General features: G+C 39.4%; 1 protein-coding gene across 2 annotated transcripts in view; it reads left to right on the forward strand.

Moving 5' to 3' along the window:
* C2H21orf91 (chromosome 2 C21orf91 homolog) overlaps positions 1 to 6223 on the forward strand; it is a 33473-nt gene extending 27250 nt beyond the window's left edge. For both annotated transcript variants that reach the window (XM_055567781.1, XM_055567780.1), the window contains exons 4-5: positions 520 to 582; positions 2010 to 6223. In XM_055567781.1, the coding sequence (XP_055423756.1) occupies positions 520 to 582; positions 2010 to 2176 (230 nt within the window). In that variant the 3' untranslated portion in view covers positions 2177 to 6223. The remainder of the gene's footprint in view (positions 1 to 519; positions 583 to 2009) is intronic.
* Positions 6224 to 20547: the final 14324 nt, after the last annotated feature.

The following is a 20547-nucleotide window of genomic DNA, read 5'->3' on the forward strand; positions in this document are numbered from 1 at the left end:
TCTTGGCTGGAGAATTCCATGGACAGAAGAACCTGGTGGGTTGCAGTCTATCGGGTCACAAAAGAGTCAGACACAACTTAGTGACTTAACAACAACATATAGCTAGATAAATTGATTTTCAAACTGTTTTCATAGTACGTTAGTCTTTTTCAAGCTACACATCATGAAGTGTGTGGCGCTTTAGCAAAGTCAACTCAATGGGTAGTAACTAGCCCTTTTTAAAAACTGTAACAGCATGAGAAATATCAGAACCCACTGGATCTAATGCTAAGAATTTTTCAGTGAACCTTTTATTTCAGGTGGAGATAGACCAGTTGTGAATAGACTGGTTGTGAATTGTGGGCAGAATTTGAAAACCCAGCACTTTAGGAGTTAATGAATGAATCCTAGGGTCCTGTTAAATGTCATGTTCAGAAACAAGTGCAGATACTTTTTTTAAATAGGATGTTGTGTTGATGGTGTAGATAACTTATTTTCCCAGGCTGTCATGGTAGTAATGAATGTATTTTCATGTTTCAGTGAATTCGATGACTCTTGGTGAGGTAAAGCAACTGAATGCAGAGCTCCAACAGCAAATACAGGGTAAAGACTCATGTCAGTACTTTTTACATGTGCCAGTTCTGATACAGAAAATCCCTTATTAGCATTATTTGCATTTAAATTTAGAAATGATCCTCTTAGAGTTTCCAGAGCAAAAAGAATTTTTCTTAGTCTTCTCTGTGACCTGCTGGTGAAGTAGATTCTTCTTTTTCTGGTGAAAACAGAGACTACAACTTAATCTCTTACTAACATGTTTTTACTACCTACTGTTGTGCAAGGCACTGCACAGGTGTGCTCCTTAGCAGATTTTTAAGGCAGGTGGTATTGGCCCCCCTTTTTTTTTTTTAATTATTATTAACTCTTCCAAACACAAACGTAGTCAGAATAATGTAGTGAAACCCTCTTTTCCAATTTCAGCTAGCTAATTTTCCTTCTTCTCTACTTGTACCCATTTTCCTTCCCCTACCCCCACCTCCAGCATGGATTATTTTGGAACAAATTCCAGACAATATTTTGTTTTGTTGTCCATAAATGTAATAGTTTAGAATTTTCTCTAAAAGATAACATTCTTTTTTAGGCAATCACAACCTCATCTTTTTAAAAAAAGAACAGTAGTTTGTTAACATCATTCAAGTATGATGCTAATACAGTTAACAGTGTTCAAATTCCCCAAATTGTCTTTTTTTCTTTTTCCCCTACAATTAATTCTCATTTAGGTGAGGAAACTGCACTTCAGAAACCTTAAGTTGCTTACAGTTGCTTCAGTTGCTTACAGAGATCTTGCATTCAGTAAGCAACAGATTAAGGATTCTAATTCCTGTCCTTTTAACTCAAAAGGTAGTGGTCTTTCTTGACCACACAGCCTCTCAGGATAATAACATAATAATAGCAACTTACATTTATCAAGTACTTATCCTGTGACAAGTACTTTACAAGTATGATCTTATTTAATCCTCACAGTAACCCTATGAGGTGCTTACTTTCATTATTGAGGTTATTCCATAAGAGAAAATTAAAACATAGTTTAAGTTACTTGCCTGAGACACGTAAGAGTCAGAACAAAAATTCAAAAATTCAGGTAGTCTGATTCCAGAGCCTCTTAGAGGAGGTTCCAGACCTGGGTACTAACAGGCACTTTACTGTCCATAAATCATATGAGAAATTCATTGAACCTGTGTATTCCATGTGAGGAAAGGATCTCAGAGGTGGTTGTAACTCATCTCTGCTGTGCATCAGGGTCATTGCTTAGGACTCGCAAGTTTCATTAGAGGGAGAACACCATATTCCAGTTGGCTATGCAACGTGTACAACTTCCTAGGATGATCAAAACTCAGCTGTTTCCTTGGTTTCAAACTACTTTCATTACAAACATTTGCCCAATGTGTTCATTTCAGCTAAAGTACTTGAAATATAAATCATAGAATAGCTTTCTGTGTATTAAAAATAGAATTACTTTTAAATTTTTACAGAAGTTTTTGAAGAGTTAGCCCACCAAGTGCAAGAGAAAGATTCTTTAGCCTCAGAGCTCCATGTCCGCCACGTTGCCATCGAACAGCTTCTCAAGAACTATTCCAAGTTACCATGTCTGCAGATGGGCCGAACGGGATTGAAGTCACACCTGCCCATAAGCAACTGAACTCAACTTACACTTACTTCCCATGCTCTGCCATTTTTTGGTCTGCTGGGCATATTCACTTTGAAGAAGTTGAAGAAAGTTATGGTCAATTATTTTATGGTCATTAAATTTGCAAAGATTAAGGCAATATTCAACATCTTTGCCAAATAAAGCAGACCAGTACACTCTAGTCTGCTAGGGTTAATCATTTTGATTCATTTGGGGAATCTGTTTTCCCATAATTACTAAACAGTCCTCCCTAATTTATACCACATGTGACTACTTAAATATACTGTTACAATGATTTTATTGAACATGTTTTAATGTAATTCACCTGTCAAAACAGTGGAAGGTTAACAGTTCTTATATTAGTCTAAATTACTGAAGGTAACATTTAAGAGGGAAATGGAATTCATAATATCACCTCTTATTTATTGAGCAATATTTTAATATGAAAATTTTATATATAAAAATGCTATTTTAGGTACCTTTTCATTCTCTTTTTAAATGTGTATTTGAATGGCTCTGTATATTATAGTTACACTTCGTGTGTGAATATGTTACCCATATTTCACAGCACTGCATTTTATTCTCTTAATAATGTTTTTACAGCTGTTATCTTGTTTTCCAAAGATAAATGTATTTTGGAATAGAAATCTATCTAGTTGAACTGTTTTGACTTCTAGAGGAGTTAATAACTTTTTAAACCAAGTATACAGGAAAATAAAATACATTATTTTTTCTAATAAAAGCAATTATGAGTTCAGGAAGAAAATACTAATCTAGTTTTTGTATGTCAGCTCATCTCTATAGAAGTAAAAGCCTATTCTAGTCAGTATTACTTTCAATAATGACTTTGATGTGTTAGAATTTAGACAAGAATTTTAAGTCAAGCCTCACTTCCAAGTCAAATGTAGCATCTATCTTCAAATTTAATATGCCGTGAAACTGTTGTCCTGTCTTTGAAAAAAATTAAAATCATTTTGTGTGCTCGATAAAAGTTAAAGAATTCTTCAACTGTCCAAATTCTGTTAACATTATTGATAGTCGTGCCCAAAGAAAGCATTTTCTAAATTTTAGAATATAAAGGAAAAGAGAAAATTGCTTGTGATAGAAAAGTAAAACTCTTAATTCAAAAAAATAAGCTCCTTTTTAAGAAGATATTCTTGTTAGTTGCTTCTCATGTTTCCAAGAGTTCTGAACAAACAGGTTGTCTCAAACAGATAAGTTTTCAAACCATATAGTATAGTAAATGCTATAACTGACGCAGATTTAAAATGGGCTCTAAATTCTGTTTGCTGCTGGTACTTAGAATGTATTTATGAGACAGGATCCTTTGCGTGAAAGCATCAACAGAAAAGCCCATTAGCTTGGCAGTTTCATACACAAAGATATGAATAACTTCTGCCTTAAATTTGGCAGCCTGCCCTGGCTGGGGTCAGTCAGATTTTAGTCTTGAACACAAAGAGTATTTGACCAAGCAAAGAAACGCCTCCATCTAGTAGAAAACAAGTTTTTGTCATGCTAAAATGTAAAATGTGTTAAATTTGCCTGAGGATACTAAATGATATGTTACTGATTTTTGTCTTGTTTTCTTTGAAATAGGACACAACTGCTTTTTGGAGGGAGCTTTTGAAAGACACTTTGCATTTCTCTCGATTCTTTGAGTCATCCAAAATGAATTTAAAATCCAAGGAGTGGGGAATGAATTCATTGCCTTAGTTTTGATAAGCTTTAAATTGAATGTGTGCAATATCAAAAATCCCTATAAATTGTAAGTTGAATGGAGATCTTTCCTGATGCCAGTAAGTATCTCAGTGCTTCATTGTTATGGACAGATGTTCAAATTTGACTTCACTCTCCTTTTTTGGCATAATTCACTAAGGATGTTACCAGCCAGTGTGCTGCTTGCACACATTTGTGCTTCTGTTTAGATCACTTAGGGACAGTCGTAAAAACTGGGGATGCGTTGCCTTTGATAGAAGCAGTAGCTTGTTTCCAGAACAGCAGGCACATGGTACAGTCCTGAATACAACAGTGTTATCCAAAGAAAGTGTTTGCTTATTTCTGGCAAATATGTAGCTTTACTACTGAGTTTGGCACAATTAGATGGGATCATACAGGTACCAAGGTCTTATTTGGAGACTCTGATTTACTCCATTTAGATATTTATACGTAAGCTCTTCAAAGGCACGGTGCTCTTAAAAAACATCTGTGGTGCTGGTACTCACACTAGTACTTGATTTGGATGGATAGTCTAGTTTAAAAAATTTTTTGACAAAAGTATTTTGCAGAGCAGTTTATCCAAATATTTGGTAAACTTATTTTATATTCCTATGTTAGTTTTCTCGAATATGCAGTTATTCTATATGCTAAAGTAAGGATAAGGGATAGAGTTGAGTTCTACCTTCAGAGAATATGAAATACTGCAAATATTGGTTACCATACTTGACCATTTTTCGGCAGAGTTGTTAGTACTTTTTGAGGATGTTTAGAAGAAAATCTCACCTATACTTGTAGTTTCAAAAATGGCAAAAAAAGAGATTGCCAGTCAGCCATTACTGACATTTTAATAACTTATAAGATTAAGGAGAGTGAAATAAGACTAATATTTTTTCACTTTAGAGTTCATAATTAGGCAAGTTGAATTAAGTTTAAAAAATTAGTTTGAAGTTGAAAGTGATTTTGACAACACAAGATTGTTCTTTTTAAAGATTTAAAATGCTGTCAGCCTTTTAATTAAGCTAAAAATGTGTTTACTTTGCGATTATTACCCTTTGATCCTAGTATTTAGTGTCCAAATTAGTCTTTTGAAAGGCATGCTCTTTCAAACCAGACCAGTGATAGATGATGCATGCCGGCAGCCAGATGTGTTCCAGTCCATTATGTAGCATCTTACAGTGTTGGGAGCAAAGAAATGTTTTTAGTTTTTCAAATTATATGTTCATTTCACCAGAGAGTGCCCACTTTTATATACATTTGAGGATTACTTTTAAATAAGTTTCATGTTGGGAAATGATTTCAGAAATATAGTCAAAATATATTGGCATCTTGAGATTTCTCGGGTTTTTTATTTTACCATTTACCACTGAAAAGGGTTTAGAGCTCATTCTTCTTTGTTTATATATTTTTTTACCTTGGTGTTTATGCTGTTGCCTTCAGTCAGTTTTTGCTATGTGTGTGTTTTTAATGAATTTTGGGGGATAGATGTGTATGCGTTAATGTTTACAAATTTTGGCTTTATTTTGTTTTAGAAGAAATCTACTAGTGTTATTAATGTAAAATGTAATACAAAATGTATATGCTCAAAATTTCAGTAGGAACTTTTAAAGAATAAATTATTTGTGTAGCTCAGTAAGCAGTTCAGGCTAGTGACCATAAAATTAGGTTATGTGACATAAAAACTTTCAAATGGTACAGTGTAAAGTTCTTGTAGTGTTATTTTTATGCCGAAGTAAGATGTTTGAGTACTTTTAAAGTACTTAATAAAAAAAAGTTTAGTACTCAAGTATCTTTTGTTGATGTGGCTGTGAAACAAAGATAATTGATTTCAGTGTTCAATTGCATTTTTAAGTTTAGGTTGGTGGAAATAATTATTTGAGGAAATTTGTGGTGGAATGGGAGAGAGTTCATTGACCAAATAATAAGGTAATGAAGCCCTGGCACAAGTAAATGTATCTCGGAGAAGAGCTATAATACTGTGCTTGGAATAACAAAGTTCTGTCCAGCGTCTCGGTATTTTCATCCACTTCATCATTTCATAACTGCCCTAATTAATAATGTAGCCTAACCTATTAAGCAACTTGATCACCTTGCTATGAACCAGATCATAGCAAGTCCCTAAAACTGAGATATCTTTAACACCTAGTTTGTAACATACAGTTTTCATACTCTTTTTCAGTTTAAAAGAATTCGGATTATTAATGCATTGTAGTGATGTTGAATTAGTCCACAATTTTAACCTTACCAAATTAAAACATTGAAAACTCATGCAAGTGAGTATTGCTCTCCACCCTCCCTTCACAAAGTGTTACTTGGAGCTTCCCTCAACTGCACCCAAAAAAAGAATTTTAGTAAATGTGTTTCTTTCAAACATATAGAATGTTTATTTCCATCCTACTGCCTCCAAAAGAGGCATTTTAGAAAGTGTTCAGTAGTGACTTCTGTTAAATGCTATTTTATACTTTTACAATTTGTGTGTGTGTGTTAACCTTGCTTTAAATTTGAGCAGAAATTCATACAAAATTGCCTAAGACGTCTGAGAAAAGAAAATGAAGCTGCCGTGATGAAAACCAAGTTGGTTTCAAAAAAGTTTATTTAGACATTACTTGGCTGTTATACTTTCCTTTTAAAACTGCAATAATTTATATATTTCTATTGCTCTGCTTTGGAACTGTAATTACATATGCTTGTCTACTATTTTTAATTTTACAAAAATAAAATAAATATTTTATTATCTGTTAGCTTTAGTGGCTATTTTTAAGTGTCCGTATATTTTCTCTAAATTATTGACCAAGTGAGAAGTTTCATTTTCAGGTTTAGGAAGTCTATACTTAAGAATGGTTATCTAACAGTTTCTTAATTCTTTGTGAGAATCTTTCTTTGATAATATTCCCGCTGCCCCAAGAGTTCAGAAGCAGAAAATAAGATTCTTGTGGCTGTCTAGATGCCTGTGCAACTTTTTAAGGTTTTAAGTGTGTTAAAGTTTTAATAAGCGCATACAACTGTGTAACCATCCCCTCTTACGATGCCCTTCATATCTCGTCCTTCTCCATTTCCTTTCCAGGGTTCTCTGATCTCTGTCACCGTACTTTGCATTTGCCTGCCTTAGAACTTTACATAAATGTTATTCTACAGGATGTACTTGTTTGCCTCTGGCTTTTTTTTTTTTTTTTCACTCAACTGGCTGCTTTAAAACTCATCTGTATTAGTGCAAGGATCAGTAGTTCATTCCCTCTTTTTTTAGCTGACTAGTCTTCTATTGTATGTTTTGGTTTGTTTATCCATTCATCCTGTTGATGGACATTGAGTTGTTCCAATTTAGGGTTCTATAAATAAAGCTGTTGTGAATAATTTTAAATTGGCTTTTAAAAGGATACTAAAGTACAAATTATTCAAGATTACTTGTGGTTAGCACTATGAATATTTTTCAAATTACCACTTTTCCCACAAACAATTTTTAAAGTAATTTATATACCTGTGGTATTAATTTAAAATTAGGAAACAGTTGTTCAAGAGATCAGAGGTAGATTATAAAATAACGGGTGTTTGAGAACTTAAACATGAAGTTCTCTTCAAAGTCTAAGACCACTTTGTTTTCCAGAAAAGGCAATGAAGACCAAAAGAGTCTGGTTTGGAGAAAGTACTGGAAAAAGCACCAAACCACAAGCGAAGCTGCTCTCCTATTTAGCTTTAAACTATTCTGTGACATTAAGGGAAATTGATCACATAAACTTTTCTGAGCTCACTGAGCTAGAGCACACAGTTGGTAAAATGTAAGCCTAATGCTGCTTAATCATTTTTGTTCCTGCCCAGGTTCTGAGCCTTCTTAAGAATTTTCAAATTACTTATAAAATGGTTTGTTCACCCTTGCTATTAAATGTCATTATAGAACCCCAAATTTTTCACAGGTGTTTTAGAGACTGACCGGTAGCAGTAAGTATGTTGATAGCACTTCTCTCCACGAAAAAAAAAGGGGAGCTGCCAGCAGAACAACGCCTTTTACATCGTTTACATATAGGTGTTCTAAATTATTTGTTAAAAGGCTTTTAAAAGTTTTATCTTTGGAATCTGATCTAGATGATGTCTTAGATCCCTTCTGTCTTAGGTTCCACACGACTTGCAAATAAACATCAGTGGATTTTACTTTTTCAGGGGAAGGGGGGAGGGGCATGAGCTCTGCATCTGAATCTTATTCTGGTGCTCAGATAGCACAGACCACTTTTACCTGTGGAAGCAAAAATTTCTCCCAACCTCCCTTGCATCTGGGACACTCCACCTAGTTCGTGAAGCAAAGAAATGGTATTCGAGGATGAGAACAGCAGCGTCTAACCAGCAACAGGGAAAACATCTGGTGTCATACCCAGTGCAGGCAACACGTAAGCTCCTGGCATCTGGGCTTGAGTAGCCATTGTTCAGAGGATTTGACCTTGAACCTAGTAGCGGAGTAATCACCTTTGTTGCTGCCTAGTTTCCAAGCTTCCTGGGCAATCTCTGCCCATTGAATCAATTCTTTTTCAGCCTAAATCAACCAGTCGCCTTCTCTGGCTTGCAACTGAGAACCCTGTTACGCCTCACTTCAATGCTCTCCCACTCAGATCTTTCAAAATTGGTTTCTAAAAGTGAACCGCTGAGAACCACCCCTTATCTAAGCTGCCCCTCAGGACCACATGGTCTGCCTTTTGGGTCAGCTGCAACTGATGGGAAGGTTCTGAAGAGAAACCTTTTGGTAACATAGATGTCTGTTTTCCTGTTAAAAGTGTTGATTGTTCACAGGCAGGGTGACTTTGGAGCTCTTCTCTCTCTCTCTCTCTCTCTCTCTCTCTCTCTCTCTCTCTCTCTCTCTCTCTCAGTAATTCTCCAGCACGAATTACTGAAAGTACTCATGTTTGTATCTACCAGGATCTTGGAGGAAGTGATACGAGACAATGCTAATCATAACTTTAGTGCTGGGCTTGACCTGTGTTCTCTCAGGTCACAGTGAATGACCCCAGCTCAGTAAGCATATGTTGAATAGAGGACTGAATGATGAGACTCCAGAGGCACACCAAGCCTGCATATTCTCCATATCAATTGTCGTCATTGTTGCACAGGCATGTCCAACTCTTTGCATGGACTGCAGCACCCTGGGCTTCCCTGTCCTTCACTGTCTCCCAGAGTTTGCTCAAACTCACTTCTATTGAGTCTGCGATGCCCTCCAACCATCTCATCTTCTGTTGCCCCCTTCTCCTCCTGCCCTCAATCTTTCCCAGCATCAGGGCCTTTTCCAATGACAGTAGCTACAGGAAAAATAAATAAATGCCTAAGGCCGTCATCCAGTGACTGAATACTGCACATTCCACACAACCCACTCTCCACAGCATCTCTGTGACTCAAGCCTTTGATGACTGGCACTTGTTCTGTCTCTATTTCCCTTCCAAACCAGTAAGTTCTCTAACTTAGAGCTTCATGAAACAGATGTCAAGCGGCTGCACCTCCAGGGTTTCTCAATGACTAGGTCAGGGGTGGAACCCAAAAATTTCATCTAATGAATTCCCAGGTGATGCTGATCCTGCTGATCTACATGGCATTTTGCAAACCACTGCTCCAAAATCATCCACTGCCCAACTTTACTTCACAAAAGATACATTACTACTTTTCTCCTCAGACGTTTCTAGATTACTACTGCCTAGAGATTAAAAATCAGTCCTCACAGCTCAGCATTAGAAGGCTTCATCACCTGGCTCCCACCTGTTTTCCATTTTAATTATTTCATCAAATTGAGATCGTGTTCCAGGAACTCAACAAACCCTATAGGCTTAGGGTCTGAGAGATATAAAAGTCAACAAGGCTTTATCGGCCAACTGAAAAAGAGTCTGCCTGGAGGCTAAGGACTAAAAAAGGTTTACTGGATTTAGCCACCAGGATTTCAATGAGAACAGTTTTGCTGGACCTATAGGAGCAAAAGTAGATCATAATGAAGTGTGGGTGGGAGGTAGGATAGTAGATTTGGGGTATGAGCTCTTTAGAGTCTAACCATAAAGTTGAAGTCACGACAGTGGGTCCAAGGTTTTGTTTCATGTTGGGAAGTGGTGGGGTTGGCCAAAAATTTTTTTAGGAATGTTACAGGAAAAACCTGAAAGAACTTTTTGGGCAACCCAATACTTAAGCATAAATACTGAGAAGACATCTTCTGGAAGAGCTAAAGATGAAGAGGCAGCAATAATCAAAGGAGTAGAGTAGTACTGAAGTGCTGAAACAGTGCGGCACACCTAGAACGAATTGTCTTCGAGGAGGTCTAGGATCATCTCAGGCTTTGACGTTGGAGAGAAGTTAAAACCACAAATGAACGTATCTGAGGGTGATTTCATTGGAGAGTAAGTTGAAAAAGTCCCTATCTGGCTGTTTCCATTTTCTGTGAGAGAAAAGGAAAAGATGATGGGGTCAGAAGCTCGAGGGAAGTGGTGATGTGCTAAATAGCTGCTTCTGGAGGAATGAGAAATGTCTCGCTACAACAGGAAGGGTTGCCACACTGTTTAGATGAAATGGAGACTGGCACCCATGACTCACCACTGATTGAATTTCTCTAAATTTGCATTCTGATTTTGTTACTGTAAATACAGAGGAGTATTTTTGCAATTGGAGTAAACTGAGAGCACTACTGAAAATAGAATCTAAAACTCAAATTCGTGGCTCAAAAATTCACAAAACACTACCCAATAGATAAAGTTTCAAGTGTGGGGAGAATGAAACATTTGAAAAGCTCCTATAAATAGTATGTAGGAAACAATGAATTATTGGAGAAGGAAATGGCAACCCACTCCAGTGTTCTTGCCTGGAGAATCCCAGGGACTGGGGAGCCTGGTGGGCTGTTTCTGGGGTCGCACAGAGTCGGACACGACTGAAGCAACTTATCAGCGGCAAGCAATAATTTTCACTTGTCCTCTCAGTAATTGGTCCTACAGGCAAGGTCCTAAGTCTGTTTTGAAGGACAAGCCCTTACAGGTCAGTTGGTATCAAGCTTCAGCAGAGGGAAGTGGGGAAATTTGAACCTAGATAAAAGGAGTTTGTTGAGAGGCCATCAACCTCCTCACAGAACGTGGAAGAAAGCCAAGGCACAGCTAAACACAGAGTTTCAGATCTGTAACTTCAAAGTAAAGGAAAGGAGATGTAAAAGGAGAAAGGCTTTTCTGGGGGAAAGAGCCAAGTGAAACGAAAGTGATGAAGGCAAAAGAGGAAGCTGAAATGAGCAAGGCCATTGCTGAACTGAAATTCGGGAACTTGGGGCCTAACCCACCACTGCCGCTCCTGGGCTCCACTTTACCTGTCTTGGCCTCTGTTATCTTGCCTATCAAAAGTGGACTTGAACTTGATGATCTTCGGGGGAACTTTCAGCTCTCACATTCTGTAAGGATAATGAGTTTTAAGAAGCCTGTGATGGACAGTTTCCTCAGCCTCTGCATGAACAGTAGAGCTGAGCTGAAAGGACACAGGAAATGTGATTTCATTTAGAAGAAACCATGAGGTGCTTTTACAGCAAGATATTTCTATGATCATCTGTAACAAAAGAGATAGGACACAAGAATGAGCATGGCTCACAAACAACCCTACAATTCCCTACATGCTGTTTATAGAAAGAATAAAAGGACTGTGAGTCTTGACACCTCACTACTTTCCTACCTTCTTTATCAGGGGAAAATATTTGGGGAGACTCTTCTCTCACACGATCAAAAGCTGGGTCACCCACAGTACAGCTCCTAAAGACTGGCTCAGGCACTTCCACCTGTGCTTGGAAAATGAAAAACTAAATGAAGAGAAGCTGTGCATGAAGCTGTTTGCTAGGACATGATCTTTTCAGTCAATAAAACTGTCCTTTATTTTGAGATTACAGCTTTTCTATTATGGGAGTAGAAAAGTTTCTTCATGAAGTGATAACAGTAGATGGTAGGTTTTCATTTTTATTTGTTTGAATTTGAGTCCTTACTTGGTAAATATTAAAACCACAGTTTTATGTTGGTGCATAATTCAGGGTTCTCCAAATAAACAAAACCAATAAGGATAGGTAGACAGGTGGGTGGGTAGACAGATAGGTAGGTGAAAGTGTTACTCAAGTCGTGTCCAACTCTGTGATCCCATGGATATAGTTTCCCAGCCTCCTCTGTCCATAGAATTTCCCAGGTAAGAATACTGGAGTGGGTAGCCATTCCCTTCTCTGGGGGATCTTCCTGACCCAGGGATTGAACCCAGATAGATACATAGATAGACAAGACAGATGGCCTGGGGAAGGGGTTGAATGATTTAAGGGAACTGGCTTACACAATTGTGGGGGCTACAGGCTGGAAATTCATGTTTCAGTCTTGGACCTGAAAGCAGTCTGGAGGCAGAATCCCTTCCCTCTCAGGGAAACTTAGTCTTTTCTCTTAAGGCCTTCAACTTATTGGATGAGGCCCACCCACACTACAGAGATTATCAAGCATAATCTGCTTTATACAGTCTACTGATTTAAATATTAGTCACATCGAAAAAATATTTTCACAGCAATATCTCAACTGGCACTGACCAACTAGGCACCAAAGCCTAGGCCAGTTGACACATAAAATTAACCATCACAGTTGGTTACTATTTTTATTTTAATATTCCATGAATCTCATAAGTCTGGAAATCACAAATCTGGCATAGTCTAGTTGGGGTCTGCTGTCATAGGAGACCACAAAATATGTGGCACTAAAGGGGTCTCATAGCTTTTCTTTGATTTGCCCTTTTTTTTTTTTACGAGAATGTTTTCTTAAAAAAAAAAAAAATCCTTTAAGAACAACTAAGCTGCAACATATATGAAAATTGAGCTGCTTCTACTCTGTGTGAAAGACCATGGAGATTATCCAACACAGCCTGCTTCACATCTTCTCCACATCCTTCTCAGTTACTATTTCCCCAGTCCACCAAAACTGCCACCACGAGCCCCCAAAGCAGTTCTGAGTGACCTACAGGCCTGGGGAGCTACAAAGTACTCATTAGAAACTCATCTGGTCTCACCCACATAAAATGGCCTAAATTGCTTAAGAAACTTCCAAACTGTCTACAGTCCTTATTAGCCACAGATGCAAAGACTGGACCCCAAACCTCCTGATTCCATTTCCAGAGTTCCTGTGACATGATATCACCTCTGCCTGGGCTCCTAGCTTTTATTTCTATTACACAAGATCTTCTGTTTGAGGGAATTATAGGATATTTCTCCACACTCTGAGGGACCACAGGAACAGCCAGGAAAGGAAAACCGAGGGCAAAGAAAAGGTGGGGCAAGTTTTCCCTGCTAAGCAAAACAGGGTTTAGTCTGAACCATGACAACTGCTAGTGAATCCTGAGGGGACCTTATCTGCCCCTCTTCTGGAACGCAACCAGGATGGGCTACAAAGACAGTTCCCATCAGAACCTAAGACAGCAAGTGCCTTTCTTATATCAAAAAGCCAGTTTTAGCAGCAGTCAGTCCTAGGAAATGTCAAAGCTTATAAATGCTCGTTGCTTTTCTTAGAAAATAAAGGGAAACACTCCACTGCTCCTGACTGCTTCTTCAAAGCAGAGGCAATAAAGTCATATATTATCATAGTCATACATACAAGGGACTGTGCACAGTGTTGGGATTTCCTCTGTCAACAGAAGGAAATGCTAATAGTGTGTAAAAGCCCCCAATATATTACATTATGTTATATTATACCTCTTCTGCAGAAATTACATACGTCTGTACCATGGGGTTGCTAAGAGTCAGACACAACTGAGCGACTTCACTCTCACTTTTCACTTTCATGCATTGGAGAAGGAAATGGCAACCCACTCCAGTGTTCTTGTCTGGAGAATCCCAGGGACGGGGGAGCCTGGTGGACTGCCGTCTATGGGGTCGCACAGAGTCGGACACAACTGAAGCAACAGCAGCAGCAGCAGCAGTACCATACCCTAGAACCAATGAGAAGAAGGCTAACATAGGGGGTCCCAGCAAAAAGGGTCATTATGAAACCTAATTCCAATCTCATATGGAGGTGAATTTGAAATGGAAACCTAGTTAGCTACAAAGAAACTTTGAACAAGATCTGAAACTGTTAGTTAAATAGCCCTCTTCTTAGTCATTTCCAGTAACTTAATGCTCATTAGAAGTAAAAGGAGGACCTATCCAATTACCCTCTGCTTGAGACTGCTGGAAAGCAAGAATTTGTGTCTGCCGTAGCCTGCTGTTTGGCCACATATCTCGGTGTGCTGAGTTCTGATCAGTCAACTTAGGTAAAATCTCATTACTAGAGATGCTAGAAATACACCAGCAAAATGACCTAAGAAAGAGCAGTAAGTTTGTGTTGTCCCTTTTCCTTTCCTTCTGGAACAATTCAGTCCAAGAGCTATTAGGTGGGACAAACAAGGGTGGTATCTATGCGGGGAGCGGGCGGGGGGCGGGGTGGAGGTGGGGCGGGGGCAGCGCTGGGGCACTGCTGATGGGGGGTGTTAGACTTGAAGTAGGTTCTTATGTAGGTTGTCAGACTGACAGAAGGATAAGGAGGGCAACCATGGGGGTGTTAGGAGAGAGAAGGGCCTGGATATGGGGGCTCAGAGCCTCAGTGGGCTAAAAAGGCCACCTGGAGAGGAAAGAGTGGCAATGTAAAATCGTCACACACACAGAGATTGATCAGATAAGTAAATATATTAAGGATAATGGGGGCCTGGTTTCTCATTCCTGAAGGAGTTAGAAAGGGAGTTCGAAATGGAAAAAACTAGAATGAACCCTGTGGATCTAAGTGAAATTGAAGATAATAAGGTAAACTCATCATTTTCAAATAGATACCTAAATACACAGATGCATACCCATGGACACACCTGTGTTTGTTCACTAAGAAGTTCTGAGAGAGTGACCTCAGACAAAAGCAATGGGTACATCTAGAATTCAAGTGTTACTCTCTAAAATCATTCTCCATTAAATCAGCACCCCTTTGGGGAAATGATTTTGGAGCTGAGACAGGGTATAGGGAAAGAGCAAATTAGCCAAGATGGAACATTCAGGCTCTCTCGCCGCACGTTTTGTAGCTGCTGCGATCACTTACAGCACCGCGCATGTGCGTCCCGAGGTACTCGCTTGGTCACGGGTTTTTGTGTGCTATAAGCCTATGTGACCTCCACGCATAAAGCTGCGGGAATCACCGCTGCATCATGGCTGTGTCTGTTGGGTCAGCCACCAGAGGAGAGACTATAGCGTGAAGACTGCTCTGGCCGCTGCAGTCAGCCAGGAGAGAAGACTTATGGCTGCCGTGTCAGCCAGGAGCGAGGGTGTGTGCGGTTATGTTGTGTTACGTTATGGCTACTGCTATGGCTGCCGTGCCAGCCAGAAGAGAATAAACATGTCTGCAGTTCCCATGGCGTCTCGCGTCTTCTTCCGGCCTTCTGGCCTCAGCTCATGCCTTGCCTACCCTGCGTTCAGCGAACAGTGCCGGCAGTGTGAACAGCAAGACAGCTGGCACTGTGAACAGGACGAAGAGCAAAACACAGGGAAAGAAGAAGGTGGGCCTTTTTGACCCCAAAAAGGGCTCAAAAAATGATATGGACATGTCAAAAAACATAGAAGCTATGTTGAAGAGGATGCACTGACCAAATAAGAGACAATTTAAGTATCAAAATAATTAGTTGAATCAGTTGAATAAAATTTAAAAATATGTGTCCATACTGTTTCTTTAAAAATAAGTGAATGGAGAGTTCGTCGTGAGAGATAGGAGAGTTACCGATGCCAAAAATTTGACCTCTGTGCACCAGCGCCAAATCAAATCTTGGAGACAGAGTTTCGAGTGACATAGAAAGAATAGCTTTATTGCTTTACCAAGCAGAGAGGGACACTGAGGGCTTATGCCTCAGAAACCATGTGTCCCGACCTGGGAGGATTTGGGGAGGCATTTTATAGCAGTGAGGCAAGGGCAGGCTTGCTGATAACATTAGAGCGTGTGCAGGGCCTGCACTCATTTAATCTGGGCTCGGCTAATCTCTTAATGAGCTTCTCTGGTTCCTTCTGGCCTCTTCAGAATGAACAATGCTGAGTCCATGTGCTAGGGGTTTTAGTTCTATAAACAGCTCAAGTATATTATTCTGTGTATCCCTTGAAGTAGAACCAGGACCCCAAGTTTGCACTATTGTTTCTTAGCTGCTCCTCCCTTGTCTGCCCTCCCTTCCCTGATTAGCAACTGTTTGAATCTGCCCTTCAGGACTCAAGGAAGGTCATAGTGGCTGATATTTGTTCCCTTGAAAAAAGGAATGGGGGAAGACAGAAAGGCTACCATAACCACGAGCCCCACAGAGTCCTGCTTAGTTTCACGACCTCGTCTCAAATTTATCTCCCCCCGAATAATTATTATTTACAGAGAAGAAAAATAAAAGATCTTAATCTAATGATAAAGCCATATCAGGAATGAGGGTAAAGATAGGAATAAGCATGGGACTGCTATTTTTCATAAGAAAGTATAATTGATTTTTTAAATAACATAAATGTGTAACTGTGATAAAAAAATATTACATTGGAAAAATTTTAACAAAAATGCTTATCTGTTATTTCTTAGGTCTTATTCTTAGGTCTTAAGAAAGCCAGAAAATAAACAACAAATATTATAAATGATGACCATTGGATGATAGCATAGTATGTGAAACCAAAAAAAAAAAAAAACATGAAACAATTTTTACAAAGCCAAAACAAAAAAAAAAACAATTTAATGGCTCTTAAGAAAACTCCGGATCCTTAGAGTTTAAAATGTTATCAATTTGAATGAAGCAATTCAAAAAATTTAGTGAAAAATATTATGAGTTATTGTTGGTAATAAAATACTATCTAGTTAACATTTGTAGAGTCTTAACATGCATTCATGCTAAGTCACTTTAGTTGTGTCCGACTCTTTGTGACCCCATGGACTGTAGCCCACCAGGCTCCTCTGTTCTTGTTACCATTCCCTTCTCCAGGGGACCTACCCGACCCAGGGATTGATCTGAGTCTCTTACTTCTCTTGCATTGGCAGGTAGGTTCTTTACCACTAGTGCCATGTGGGAAGCCCTGGTAGAGTCTTCAGTTCAGTTCAGTCGCACAGTCATGTCCGACTCTTTGCGACCCCATGAACTGCAGCACACCAGGCCTCCCTGTCCATCACCAACTCCTGGGGTTTACCCAAACCCATGTCCATCGAGTTGGTGATGCCATCCAACCATCTCATCCTCTGTTGTCCCCTTCACCTGCCCTCAATCTTTCCCAGCATCAGGGTCTTTTCAAATAAGTCAGCTCTTCGCATCAGGTGGCCAAAGTGTTGGAGTTTCAGCTTCAACATCAGTCGTTCCAATGAACACTCAGGACTGATCTCCTTTAGGATGGACTGGTTGGATCTCCTTGCAGTTCAAGGGACTCTCAAGCATCTTCTCCAACACCACAGTTCAAAAGCATCAATTCTTCAGCGCTCAGCTTTCTTTATAATCCAACTCTCACATCCATACATGACGACTGGAAAAACCATAGCCTTGACTAGACAGACCTTTGTTGACAAAGTAATGTCTCTGCTTTTTAATATGCTGCCTAGGTTGGTCATAACTTTCCTTCCAAGGAGTAAGCGTCTTTTAATTTCATGGCTGCAATCTTACTGAAGGGGAAAAACTCTTATTAGTGCTTTATACCCATTATCATGTTTAACTCACAATTTCGCTATGAGGGGAGTACAATTATTATCCCCACTGTACAGATGGGGAAACTGAGGTAGAGACTTTAAAAATCTAGCCCCATATCACACAGTCAGAGGGATGAACTCAGGGAGTTTCCCTCTTGTGCCTATGCATTTAATCACACTGACAGTTTTAATCCTAAACTCTAACCTTCAGTGTTTTTCCTCCTCAGGTCATCTAAGATCTAGCAATGACATATGTAACAGCTATCTCTACCACCATGACTATCTCAACCTTAACTCTAACCCTGCTATTTAATGCCTTGGTTATTAAGGAGACCTCTAATTCTTCTCTATTGTGCACTGAATATTCGTGTACCCCCAGATTTCACATGGTGAAGCTCTAACCCTCAGGGTGATAGTGTTAGGAGGTAGGGCCTTTGAGAGGTACTTAGGTTTATGTGAGGTCAAGAGAGTGGTCCCCATGATGGTATTAGTGTCCTTATAGGAAAGAAGACTAGAGCACTCTCCCGTCTCCCTCTCCCCCTCCATCTCTCTCTCTCTTTCTTTCTGCCTTGCAAGGACACAAGTGAGAAGGTAGTCATCTGCAAGTCAGAAGAGAGCCCTAACCAGGAACCAAATGGCCAGCAACTGATCTTGGCCCTTTACAGGCCCCTGGAACTATGAGAAATAAATATCTGTTGTTTAAGTCACCCAGCCTATGGTATTTGCTACAACAGCCTGATTAATATACTATCCCTAGAGTTGGACACAACTTAGTGACTAAACAGCAACAACAATATATATATATATACACACACACACATATATATAAAATGATATACAGACTCTCCCCATACTGATACATACTCAACGCTATCTCCCAAGTAAGTTTTCAAAGACAGATTTATCAATGTCATGCTGCTGCTGCTGCTGCTGCTGCTGCTAAGTCACTTCAGTCGTGTCCAACTCTGTGTGACCCCATAGATGGCAGCCCACCAGGCTCCCCCGTCCCTGGGATTCTCAAGGCAAGAACACTGGAGTGGGTTGCTATTTCCTTCTCCTATCAATGTCATATTCCTACTTAAAAATATGTAAGGGTATGTTGCCTGAGGGCAGGATTCAAATCCTTTAGGAGGGTATTTGAAGCTTCATACCCTTGGACTCTCAATTACTTCTACTAACTTTATTTCTCACTATACTTTTCTCTAAATGTTCTCTCCAGCCAATTCCCCAACACCCCCAAACAAATGTTTGGATATACGTCCTCTATCTCTCTGCCCCTATGCATTCTTTCTGGCCATTTCTGGAATGCCCTGCCCCTATTCTCTCTCCAGAAACTTCCTTTTACCTGTTCAGACTCACTCTAAGTATCCAATCTTTTGAAAAGATTTAGCCAAGTGTCTGTGCTCCCATAAGACTTTGCTTATAGCTCTTTTTTGACAAGCATTTATTTAGGGTCAGTCTCCACCAAAACCAGGCTTCCCTTGTGGCTCAGCTGGTAAAGAATCTTCCCACAATGTGCGAGACCTGGGTTCAATTCCTGGGTTGGTAAGATCCCCTGGAGAAGGGAAAGGCTACCCACTCCAGAATTCTGGCTTGGAGAATTCTATGGACTGTACAGTCCATGGGGTCACAGAGAGTCAGACATGACTGAGTGATTTTCACTTTGTTGTACAACATAACTGTTCACTATTTGCATATACTGTTAAAAGGATGACTACAGTATGTCTAATTAACATCCGTCCCCATACATAGTTACAAAAATGTTTTTCTTCAAATGAAGACTTTTAAGGTCTTTTATTGAGTGCTACTGTGTACAGATGGTCAACACCGAAATCAGATTGAATATATTCTTTGCAGCCAACGATGGAGAAGCTCCATACAGTCAGCAAAAACAAGACCAGGAGCTGACTGTGGCTCACATCATGAACTCCTTATTGCCAAATTCAGACTTAAATTGAAGAAAGTAGGAAAAACTACTAGACCATTCAGCTATGACCTAAATCAAATCCCTTACGATTATACAGTGTAAGTGACAAATAGATTCAAGGGATTAGATCTGATAGACAGACTGAATGAAGAACTATGGACAGAGGTTTGTGATATTGTACAGGAGGCAATGATCAAGACCATTCCCAAGAAAAAGAAATGCAAAAAGGCAAAATAGTTATCTGAGGAGACCTTACAAATAGATGTGAAAAAAGAAGTGAAAGGCAAAGGAGAAAAGGAAAGATATATCCATTTGAATGCAGAGTTGCAAAGAATAGCAAGGAAAGATAAGAAAGCCTTCTTCAGTGAACAATGCAAAGGAATAGAGGGAAACAATAGAATGGGAAAGACTCGAGATCTCTTCAAGAAAATTAGAGCTACTAAGGGAACATTTCATGCAAAGATGGGCACAATAAAGGACAGAATGGTATAGACCTAACAGAAGCAGAAGATATTGAGAATAGGTGGCAAGAAGACACAGCAGAACTATACAAAAAAGATCTTCATGACCCAGATAATCACAATGGTGTGACCACTCACAGAGAGTCAGACATCCTGGAATGTACAGTCAAGTGCGCCTTAGGAAGCACCACTATGAACAAAGCTAGTGGAGGTGATGGAATGCCAGTTGACCTATTTCAAATCCTAAAAGTTGATGCTGTGAAAGTGCTGCACTCAATATGTCAGCAAATTTGGAAAACTCAGCAGTGGCCACAGGACTGGAAAAGGTCAGTTTTCATTCCAATCCCAAAGAAAGGCAATTCCAAAGAATACTCAAACAACTGCACAATTGCACTTTTCTCACTTTCTCACTGCTAGCAAAGTAATGCTCGAAATTCTCCAAGCCAGGCTTCAACAGTATGTGAACTGTGAACATCCAGATGTTCAAGCTGGATTTAGAAAAGGCAGAGGAACCAGAGATGAAATTGCCAACATGTGTTGGATCATTGTACAACATCATTGTATTCCAGAAGAATATCTACTTCTGCTTCATTGACTACAATAAAGCCTTTGACTGTGTGGATCACCACAAACTGTGGAAAATTCTTC

Source organism: Bubalus kerabau, chromosome 2, assembly GCF_029407905.1.
Source record: "Bubalus kerabau isolate K-KA32 ecotype Philippines breed swamp buffalo chromosome 2, PCC_UOA_SB_1v2, whole genome shotgun sequence".
Classification (NCBI taxonomy): Eukaryota; Metazoa; Chordata; class Mammalia; order Artiodactyla; family Bovidae; genus Bubalus; species Bubalus kerabau.